This window comes from Pongo pygmaeus, chromosome 5 (assembly GCF_028885625.2).
Source record: "Pongo pygmaeus isolate AG05252 chromosome 5, NHGRI_mPonPyg2-v2.0_pri, whole genome shotgun sequence".
Lineage (NCBI taxonomy): Eukaryota > Metazoa > Chordata > Mammalia > Primates > Hominidae > Pongo > Pongo pygmaeus.
Genome location: NC_072378.2, coordinates 30,495,031 through 30,505,536, shown reverse-complemented (window position 1 = coordinate 30,505,536; position 10,506 = coordinate 30,495,031). Strand labels below are relative to the sequence as shown.

General features: G+C 49.6%; 1 protein-coding gene and 1 pseudogene across 4 annotated transcripts; both read right to left on the bottom strand.

Moving 5' to 3' along the window:
• Positions 1-948: 948 nt before the first annotated feature.
• On the bottom strand, positions 949-5,799 carry LOC129038150 (popy class I histocompatibility antigen, alpha chain E-like). 4 transcript variants are annotated; one of them, XM_054490790.2, is made up of 8 exons: positions 5,581-5,799; positions 5,181-5,450; positions 4,661-4,936; positions 3,764-4,039; positions 3,520-3,639; positions 2,724-2,756; positions 2,575-2,619; positions 949-2,409 (listed from the first exon to the last, which is right to left on the bottom strand). In XM_054490790.2, exons 1-8 carry the CDS (start codon positions 5,771-5,773, stop codon positions 2,405-2,407), a joined length of 1,218 nt encoding a protein of 405 aa, XP_054346765.2. In that variant the 5' UTR covers positions 5,774-5,799; the 3' UTR covers positions 949-2,404. The 4 variants fall into 4 exon arrangements, with proteins under 4 accessions (XP_054346765.2, XP_054346764.1, XP_054346766.1 ...); XM_054490789.2 differs by having other exon boundaries at positions 949-1,494; positions 5,581-5,732; XM_054490791.2 differs by lacking the exons at positions 949-2,409; positions 2,575-2,619; positions 2,724-2,756 and adding an exon at positions 2,771-3,172 and having other exon boundaries at positions 5,581-5,732.
• Positions 5,800-9,088: 3,289 nt separating this feature from the next.
• On the bottom strand, positions 9,089-10,155 carry LOC129038151 (GTP-binding nuclear protein Ran-like; annotated as a pseudogene).
• Between the last annotated feature and the right edge of the window lie 351 nt (positions 10,156-10,506).

Genomic DNA, 10,506 nt, shown 5'->3' with positions numbered 1-10,506 from the left:
CTACTTGGGAGGCTGAAGCAGGAGAATCACTTAAACCTGGGAGGCCAAGTTTGTAGTGAGCCAAGATCATGCCATTGCACTCTAGCCTGGGTGACAAGAGTGAAACTCAGTCTCAAAAAAAAAAAAGACTTCTTTGTTGTTGCTAAAATGCAAAGATTCTGGGCTTACGAAGAAACTAATACTCTAGTAGGAATGCTTGAAATAAAAATATCTAGCACTAACTGAAACCTAAGTATCAGGTTGCCCATTTTGTGTTGCTGTAATAGAATACCACAGACTGAGTAATTTATAAAGCAAAGCAGCGTATTTCATGGTTCTGGAGGATAAGAAGTCTAATATCAAGATCCCGGCATTTGGTGAGACTTTTTGCTGTATCATCTCTTGGTAGAGGCAAGTGGGTGAGTGAGGGCAAGAGGTTGAACTTGCCTCAACCCCAAGCCCTTTTATAATCAGTATTAATCCATTCATAAAGTTGGAACCTCCATGGCCAGCCAGCCATTAGGCTTCACTTCCCGATATGGTTGCATTGTGGATTCAGTTTCCAACACATGCTTTTTGGAGGACACATTCAAATTACAGTACAGGTACTTTATATTAGCTTTATAATGACTCTCCCAAGAAAACAATGTCATGTACAAGATGAGGAACTGGAGCCCAGACAGGTGAAGCCCCACCGCGTGTCACACAGGAAGAAATGGCAAAGTAAAAATTCACACCCAGGACTCCCTCGGCTTTCTCACTGCACATGTTGCCTTCTCACTGGATATCACCTGACAGAATGAGACTCAGGTGCTTACAGGGATTCACCAGGAAAAGGGGAAAGTCAGCATGACCAGAACTAGAACACGGGCCAGTGAATGCAGTTCTGGGTGGACCATGGCATTGGTCCACCAAGGATAGCTTGAATGTGGTTAAAATATTAAAAGAACAAGGCACAAAACGCACAAATAAAATACAAATGATGCTGAAACACAGCTTTTATTTTACTTCAAAGTTTACCTCGGATCAGCTTGGGAAGGTGAGGGGAATGAAGCAGGTGCTGTTAAAGGGCCATGGGAGAGAAAAGGTATCTGTGGGAAGAGAATAATCTCTTTTGACTTCATGTGCTGCCTCACCGACACACTGGAGCAGGGATTGGGCCCCCAAGGCCTCAGGTAGCCCTGTGCCTATGGCTTTGCTGGGTGCAGCCTATGAGGCTGCTCGAATGGGTTGCAGGCTGGTGCCTGAAGCCTTCCCAAGGGGGTGTTGCATGCTGCTACTGACTCCACAGTTCTGGGGTCCCGGTGGTGGTCAGGTCCTGCTCCCAGCGCTCCACAAGGCACTCTCTCCTGTGGCCTGGATCCACTAGACACTAGACATTTCCCTGGTGGGGGCCCTCTGTGGCAGCTGCACCTCACATTTCCACTTGGCATCACTCTAGTGGAGGCTCTCTGTGGGCTGGGCATGCTAGCTTAGTTCTCTTTTCCTCTTCTTATAAAGCCACCAGTCCCATTCCTGTGATAACCCATTAATCCATTAACCAATGAATGAAGGCACAGCCTTATGAGCCAATCACATCTCAAAGGCTCCACCTTTCAGTGTTGTCACATTAGGGATTAAGTCTCAACATGAGTGTTGGAGGGAACATTCAAACCACAGCAGTATAAAAACAATATTCAAGTCCAAGGTATATGGTCAAGATTACAGGTGGTAAGGAATAGGCTAGAGAATAGGAATAGGCTAAATTTGCTAGAGATGTGCTGTGGAATTATCTGTATTTCTAGCTATGACCTTAGCTTCCTCAATTCCATTTCATTGCAAGAATATGAAAAATTAAATTGAGATCCAGGTTCTTTTTTTTATTTTTTAATTTTTATTTTTTGAGATGGAGTCTCGCCCTGTCACCCAGGCTGGAGTGCAGTCGCACAATCCTGGCTCACTGTAACCTCCGCCTCCTGGGTTGACGCCATTCTCCTGCCTCTGCCTCCTGAGTAGCTGGGACTACAGGCGCCCGCCTCTGCGCCCAGCTAATTTTTTGTATTTTTTAGTAGAGATGGGGTTTCACCGTGTTAGCCAGGATGGTTTCGATCTCCTGACCTCGTGATCTGCCCTCCTCGGCCTCCCTAAGTGCTGGGATTACAGGCGTGAGCTGCCGCACTCTGCCCAGGTTCTTATTTTAATAGAAAAGTAAGAGAACAGGGAAGGAACACAGGTCAGTGTGAGGAAGGGGTTCATGGTAGACACAGAGACGGACTGTTTCTCTGCCTCCTCACATTGTGCTAACAGGGACACAGACAGATTCAGAGGCCCTTGCAAAAAGAGAAGCCAGAGTCCCCTAAGACACAAAGGGGAGGCGTGAGGAAATCCTGCATCTCAGTTGCACACAAGGCAGCTGTGCATCTCAGTCGCAAACAAGGCAGCTGTCTCAGGCTACAGAAGAAAATAGTCATGAACAAATTCAGGTCAGTCATGGTAAGTGATGACACTCTGAACAGCCCACCACACACTCAAAAATTCTGAATCAAAAAATCCCCACAACCCAGTCCTGTCCCTTTTGTCCCACCCTCCACCCACTTCAGACCCCCAGAATCTCACCTTTACAAGCTGTGAGAGACTCAGATCCCTGGGCACTGTCACTCCCTGGGGTAGAACAAAAACAAGACCTGGTTAGAGCCCACAGGAGATGTGGTGCTGGAGGAATTATGGGGTGGGCAAGCTCCTCCACACTCCCGCCCCGCACTTACACTCAGCCTTAGAGTAGCTCCCTCCTTTTCCACCTGTGGGAGGAAAATGTCCTGTGAGGGGCCAGGGACGAGGCAGGGCCATAAGGTCCTAGAGGAACCTCCTAGTTTTGGATCCCAGAGAAGTTTCCAGAACTGTGACTGCAGACCCGGGGCAGGATCAGGAAACATGAAGAAAGCAGGTGTGGGTCCTGGACCAACTGCCCTTCTGAGGTCTGTCCTCAGCAGAGACCTTCCCCTGTGACCTGTGACTGCTGGGATCAGGTCCCCATCACAATCGTCAAGGTGATAAATCTGTCCTTCATTGTCACAGGTGCTTTACAAAAGAGTAGGTGCGGCTGGGTGCGGTGGCTCACGCCTGTAATCCCAGCACTTTGGGAGGCCGAGGCAGGCAGATTACAAGGTCAGGAGTTCGAGACCAGCCTGGCTAACATAGTGAAATCCCGTCTCTACTAAAAATACAAAAAAAAAAAAAAAAAAAAAAAAAATTAGCCGGGTGTGGTGGCACGCATGTGTAGTCCCAGCTACTAGGGAGGCTGAGGCAGGAGAATTGCTTGAACCTGGGAGGTGGAGGTTGCAGTGAGCTGAAACCACGTGACTGCACTCCAGCCTGGGTGACAGAGCCAAGACTCCATCTCAAAAAAAAAAGAGTAGGTGCTGGCACACAGGGTCCAGGCTGGGTAGGCCCGTGTGTGTGGATGGTGCTTCCCAGTAATGAAGCAGGACACACTTCTACCTAGGGCTTGAAACACCCAGTGGGACAAGAAAACTCAGACCCCACTCCTCATCCCTTCCCCACCTGAGCTCTTCTTCCTCCACATCACAGCAGCAACCACAGTAGCTCCAGTGACCACAGCTCCAAGGAGAACCAGGCCAGCAAAGATGCCCACGATGGGGATGGTGGTCTGGGAAGCCGGCTCTGGGAAAAGAGGGGAACGTAAGGGGCCCTGACCCCCAGGCCTCAGCCCTGACCCTGCGGAAGGGCTCCAGAAGGGCTCCTGTTTTCCCTGAGAAGAGACATGACCTCCCATCCCCGTCCTTACCCCATCTCAGGGTGAGGGGTTCGGGTAGCCCCTCATGCTGCACATGGCACGTGTATCTCTGCTCCTCTCCAGAAGGCACCACCACAGCTGCCCACTTCTGGAAGGTTCCATCCCCGGCAGGCCTGGTCTCCACAAGCTCTGTGTACTGGTTCTGGTCCTCCCCATCCCGCTGCCAGGTCAGTGTGATCTCCGCAGGGTAGAAGCCCAGGGCCCAGCACCTCAGGGTGGCCTCATGGTCAGAGATGCGGTGGTGGGTCACATGTGTCTTTGGGGGATCTGAGGGGGAAAGTCAGAAAATTCAGGCACTTTGTATATCTCATGGGACACTCCAGCAGCACCCATGTGTCCATCCTGAGAAGGAAGAGGACAATTATAGTAGGAGAAGAGGACATAACCTTGACACCAGCCTGGACTTAGGGATCTGGGATAGCCTCTTATTCCTTGGAAAGTTCTAGAATCGGGGTGAGATAGCCCAGGGTAGAAGGTGAAAAGGGATTTCTGGTCCTGGCCTGTGTGGATGCTGAGTGACTGAGAAAAGCTGGAGTCAGACCTCCAAAAACTCTTGGTGTGGGGCTGAGAATCAGGCATGAGAGAAACTCCCCCATGATTCCTAACACTGGGAGACAAAGAGAACTGCTCATCAGTTTATTTGAAGGATGGAATCTCCAGCGAGACTAGATTCCTTAATTGCCCCTGAGAGAGGGCTGGCCCTTTAAGAGAGTCACTCTGTGGTATAGGATCTCCTGTACCAGGGGTGACAGCTCCCTCTCCTGATCCAAGGGAGGAGCGGTATTCTGTCCTCCATCCCTGTTTTTTCTACTGTTTGAGATCTGTCAGCTGTGGGCACAGTCCCAGCCCCAGAAGGAGATGGGAGAGTAGCCCTGTGGACCCTCTTACCCAGGTGAAGCAGCGTCTCCTTCCCCTTCTCCAGGTATTTGCGGAGCCACTCCACGCATGTGTCTTCCAGGTAGGCTCTCTGGTGCTCCGCCTCACAGGCATCATTTGACTTTCGCTCGGAGATCTGAGCCGCCGTGTCCACCGCGGTCCAGGAGCGCAGGTCCTCATTCAGGGTGAGATAATCCTTGCCGTCGTAGGCGAACTGTTCATACCCGCGGAGGAAGCGCCCGTCGGGCCCCAGGTCGCAGCCATGCATCCACTGCAGGGTGTGAGACCCTGGCCCCGCCACTTAGTCAGTCCCGCCCACCGAGCCCCGCCCCCGTCGCCACCAACCTGTGGGGATTTGGCCTAAACTGAAAATGAAACCGGGTAAAGGCGCCTGAGACTCTCCCCGGTGGAGGGTCTGGGAGGGTTCCGCAGCCTTGGGGTGAATCTGGGACCCGAAGATTCGAGGGGACCGGCGCCGTCCGTGGGGAATGGGGAGGGGTCGTGACCTGCTCCCCTGGCCGGGGTCACTCACCGGCCTCGGTCTGATTGTAGTAGCCGCGCAGGGTCCGCAGGTTCACTCGGAAAGTCTGTGCGGTGTCCCTGGCGCTCCGTGTCTCCCGGTCCCAATACTCTGGCCCCTCCTGCTCCATCCACTGCGCCCGCGGCACCATCCTCGGACTCGCGGCGTCGTTGTCAAAGCGCACGAACTGGGTGTCGTCCACGTAGCCCACAGAGATGAAGCGGGGCTCCCCGCGGCCGGGCCGGGACACGGAAGTGTGGAAATACTTCAAGGAGTGGGAGCCTGGGGGCAAGGAGGGGCTGAGATCGGCCCGACCCTCCTACGGGCGCGGGTCCCTGAGTCCTGCGTCCCCGCCGGGGCGGCTCCTCTCTACTCCCGGTAAAGGCGGTTTCCATCCCGACCCCGCACTCACCCGCCCAGGTCTCGGTAAGGGCTAGGGCCTCCGAGAGGAGTAAAAGGAGGGTCCCATGAGTCATGATCCCAGTCTCTGAGTCCTGAGTCTCTTGAATCCGGGGGGAGACTTTATAGTCGGGAGTCGTGGCGACGCTGATTGGCTTCTCTAGAAACCCGACACCCACTGGGAATGAGAACTGAGTCTGCGTCATGAGTATCCAGGAAGAAGGACACGACCAGGTTACGAGAGGAAATGGAAACTGCAGAGTGTGGAATCACCAACGCTGCGCCTCCCAAGTCTCCACACTCTGCCCTTGGGACCTGAGACCCTGAGAGCCACGCCCGGGGACTTGGAACATTGCCCTGCGTTCTCACTTCCTGACCCGAACGCTCTTTGTCACACTATCTCCCTGAGTCCTGGCCCAGGGACTGTGTAAACTATGTAAATCAGTGGTTTTTTCGTGTGTGTGCGTGTGTGTGTGTGTTTTGGAGCTATGTGTGTGTGTGTGTGTGTGTGTGTTGGGGCGGGGGTGGTCTCGCTCTGTTGACCAGGCTGGTCTCGAACTTCTGGACTAAAGCGATCCTCCCATCTCGGCCTCTCAAAGTGCTAGGATTACCCGCGTGAGCCACTCTGCCCGGCCTTTATTTATTTATTTATTTATTTATTTATTTATTTATTTATTTATTTATTTTCTCTGTCGCCCCAGGCTGGAGTGCAGTGCCGGCATCTTGGCTCACTGCTACCTCCGCCTCCGGGGTTCACACCATTCTTCTGCCTCAGCCTCCCGAGTAGCTGGGACTACAGGGGCCCGCCACCACGCCCAGCTAATTTTTTGTATGTTTAGTAGAGACGAGGTTTCACCGTGTTAGCCAGGATGGTCTCGGTCTCTTGACATCGTGATCCGCCCGCCTTGGCCTCCCAAAGTGCTGGGATTACAGGCGTGAGCCACCGCGACCGGCCTACCCGGCAATTTTTTTTTGTATTTTGTAGAGACGGGTTTTCGCCATGTTGCCCAGGCTAGTCTCAAACTCCTGGACTCAAGCGATCCGTCCACCTCGGCCTCCCAAGGTGCTGTATTTACAGGCGTGAGCCCGTATTGTTAAATACTGTATTGTTTTAAATCCCAAAGTGTTGGAATGACAGGCGTGAGCCACCGCTCCCAGCAATCAGCGGTTCTTAAACTTTTAGGTTTCAGTATCTCTGTACACTCTTAGAAATTAGTCCTGGCTGGGCGCGGTGGCTCACGCCTGTAATCTCAGCACTTTGGGAGGTCAAGGCGGGCTGATCACCTGAGGTTGGGAGTTAGAGACCAGCCTGACCAATATGGAGAAACCCTGTCTCTACTAAAAGTTCAAAAAATTAGCCGGCGTGGTGGCGCATGGCTGTAATCCTGGCTACTTGGGAGGCTGAGGCAGGAGAATTACTTGAACCCAGGAGGAGGAGGTTGCGGTGAGCCAAGATCGTGCCATTGCCCTCCAGCCTGGGCAACAAGAAAAAAGAAATTAGTGAGGACCCAAATAAATTTTGTTTCTGTGGATTGTATCAATTTTTATCATATATAAATTAAAGGAGATTAAAACAAAATATTAAAAATATTAATTCATTTAAGATAATATTAATAACCCATTACATGTTAATGGAAACAACTTTTTTTTTTTTTGAGTCAGAGTCTTGCTCTGTCCCCAGGCTGGAGTGCAGTGGCACGATCTCGGCTCACTGCAACCTCCTTCTCCCGGGTTCAAGCGATTCTCCTGCCTCAGCCTCCCAAGTAACTGGGACTACAGGCGTGCGCCACCACACCCAGCTAATTTTTGTGTTTTTAGTAGAGACGGGGTTTCACCATGTTGGCCAGGATGGTCTTGATCTCTTGACCAGAAATAATATATCTGTAATGAAAAAAAACCTAATTTTTAATTTTTCCAAAATAAACAATGTATAGGCCGGGCACGGTGGCTCATGCCTGTAATCGCAGCATTTTGTTGGGCCGAGGCAGGCAGATCACCAGGTCAGGAGTTCAAGACTAACCTGGCCAGCATGATGAAACCCTGTCTCTACTAACAATACAAAAATTAGCCGGGTGTGGTGGTGCGCACCTGTAATTCCAGCTACTCTGGAGGCTGAGACAGGAGAATTGCTTGAACCCGGGAGGTGGTGGTTGCAGTGAGCCAAGATCACACCACTGCACTCCAGCCTGGGCGACAGAGTGAGATGTCTCGTGAAAAAAATAAGAAACAAAAAACAAAAACAAAAACAAAAAAACAGGATCTGCTTCAAGAAGTTGCCTTTGTAGTCAAACCAGCTGAAACGTTACAACCAAGAAAGCTGGCCAAATGACTTCAAAAAGACCTCACGCTTCATTGTAATCCCGTTTCCAGGCTAAATTGCACTCCCATCCATGCTGTGACAGTTGACAATCTCCATGACAATGAGTAGAAGAAGTCCTAGAAGGACTGAAAGGAAAGCGGTATTACCGGTTTGGAGACGTTCACTGCCTGTCCCCATAAAACATATGAATATTCCTCCCCCCCACTTTTAATGCCCAACCCCTTCATTAGAGCAATCCTACATTTTAGCACCCTCACCCCTCACTAGCCGCCTCACTAGTGGAGAAGTTGACTTGGGAGAGCTGCTCTCCTCTTTATAAGTCCTGTGCAGGAAATAAAGCTTGCTCACTTTCGGTTTCATGTATTGGCTCTGCGACTCCCAGTGAGGAAAGATCCCACCTTCTGTAGCTACCAAGATTTTTGGTAACAAGAAGAGTGATTATTTTTCATTTTCATAAGTGTTGTTCTTGCAAAATTTTGCAAGCGTCATTCTTGGCTCCTAGCATACATTCTCTTTACTTATTTTTAAAATTTTAACTTTTATTTTAGATACAGGGGGTGGCCAGGCGCGGTGGCTCACGCCTGTAATCCCAGTCAGGAGTTCGAGACCAGCCGGATCAATATGGAGAAACCCCGTCTCTACGAAAAATACAAAATTAGCTGGGGGTGGTGGCGCATGCCTGTAATCCCAGCTACTCAGGAGGCTGAGGCAGGAGAATCGCTTGAACCCGGGAGGTGGAGGTTGCGATGAGCCGAGATCACGCCATTGCGCTCCAGCCTGAGCAACAAGAGTGAAATTGTCTCAAAAAAAAAAAAAAGAAAAGAAAAAAATAGATACAGGGGGTACATGTGCCGGTTTGTTACATGGGTATGTTGTCTGATACTGAGGTTTGGGGTATGGATCCTGTCACTCAGGTAGTGAACATAGTACCCACAGGTAGTTTTTCAACCCACGTCCCCACCCTCTCCACTCTAGTCGTCTGCAGTGTCTGTTGTACCCATGTTTATGTCCATGTGCGCTCAGTGTTTAGCTCCCAATTATAAGTGAGAAGATGCAGTATTTGGTTTTCTGTTCCTGCATTAATTCACTTCAGATTATGGCCTCCAGCTGCATCCCAGCCATTCTCTTACTTTGATTGAAGTGTATATGTTAAAAAATCTAGCCTTACACAAATATTGAGTTGAAAAAGGAAGGATTTTTTTTTTTTTTTTTTTTTTAGATATTTGAAATACAACTTTATTCTGATTCTAAACGAAAAGGAATGGGAATGACAGTAACAAACAAGATTTCACCACTGAATATTGTGATGTGACTGTAGCAGTCTTATATTTGAAACTCAAGGAATCAACTGTGTTCCAAAACAGCTAAATATGCAGGTCCAAACAATGAAGGTAGTTTTTGAACTGCCACATTCACTGCGAAGCCCACTTATCTCCTTCAGCATCCCACAGATGAAGCACATGTTCCACTTAGCTAGATAATAATGAGGTGGCACACACGCTGCACCGCTGACATCACAGGACAGCTGCCTATAAAACTATACTTCTGACGCTGGGCTCCAGCTTCCTTCTCACAGGTCATCATCCTCGTCCGGGACAGCAGTTGTCTGAGCAAACCTCTAAGTCGTGCTCATACTGTGCTGCCAAAGCTGGGTCCACGACAACTTCCGGTGGGGCGAGAGCAGGCATGGCAACAAATTCCAAGTTAGGGTCTCCAATGAGCTTCCTAGCAAGCCAGAGGAAGGGCTTTTCAAAGTTATAGTTACTTTTGGCAGAAATGTCGTAGTACTGAAGATTCTTCTTTCAGTGGAAGACAATGGATTTCGCCTTCACTTTCCTGTCCTTAATATCCACTTTGTTGCCACACAACACAATGGGGATGTTTTCACACACTCGTACCAGATCTCTATGCCAGTTAGGCACATTCTTGTAAGTAACTCTCGATGTTACATCAAACACTATGATGGCACTTTGGGCTTGGATATAATAGCCATCTCTCAGTCCACCGAATTTCTCCTGGCCGGCTGTGTCCCATACATTGAACTTAATAGGTCCTCTATCCCCTAGTATGGAACACTAGGGGATGAACCTCAACACCCAAGGTGGCTACATACTTCTCAAATTCACCAGTCAAATGACATTTCACGGAAGTCGTTTTTCCAGTACCACCATCACCAACCAATACAAGTTTGAACTGGACCTGGGGCTCTCCCTGCGCAGCCATCGCGGCATTCCTTCCAGAAGCGTCTCCATGCCCGTCTGACTGAGGAAGGAAGGATTATTATTGCTGTTGTTTAGAGACAGGGTCTTGCTTTGTCACCCAGGCTGGAGTGCAGTGGCACCATAATAGCTCACTGCAGCCTGGAACTCCTGGGCTCAAGGGATTCTCTCACCTCAGCCTTCCCAGTAGCTGGAACAACATGTGTGAGCTACCATGCCCGGACTGGGAGGATTATTTTTAACAGCTTTTCATGTAATTGTGGATATTCATATTTCACATTACATAAAAACTGTACAAGTGGTGATTTCTGTTTTTTTGAAAGCAAATAATCCATTTTTAATTTTTTTAAATTTTATTTATTTAAAACATTTTTAAATTTCAATAGTTTTTGGGGAACAG

Excerpts from the sequence above, each read along its gene's own strand:
- LOC129038150 (XM_054490790.2), bottom strand. The coding sequence starts at position 5,773 with ATGACGCAGACTCAGTTCTCATTCCCAGTGGGTGTCGGGTTTCTAGAG. Across the intron at positions 5,451-5,580 it reads CCTTACCGAGACCTGGGCGG|GCTCCCACTCCTTGAAGTAT; the intron begins GTGAGTGCGGGG and ends CCTTGCCCCCAG. Across the intron at positions 2,757-3,519 it reads GTGGAGGAAGAAGAGCTCAG|GTGGAAAAGGAGGGAGCTAC; the intron begins GTGGGGAAGGGA and ends TTCCTCCCACAG.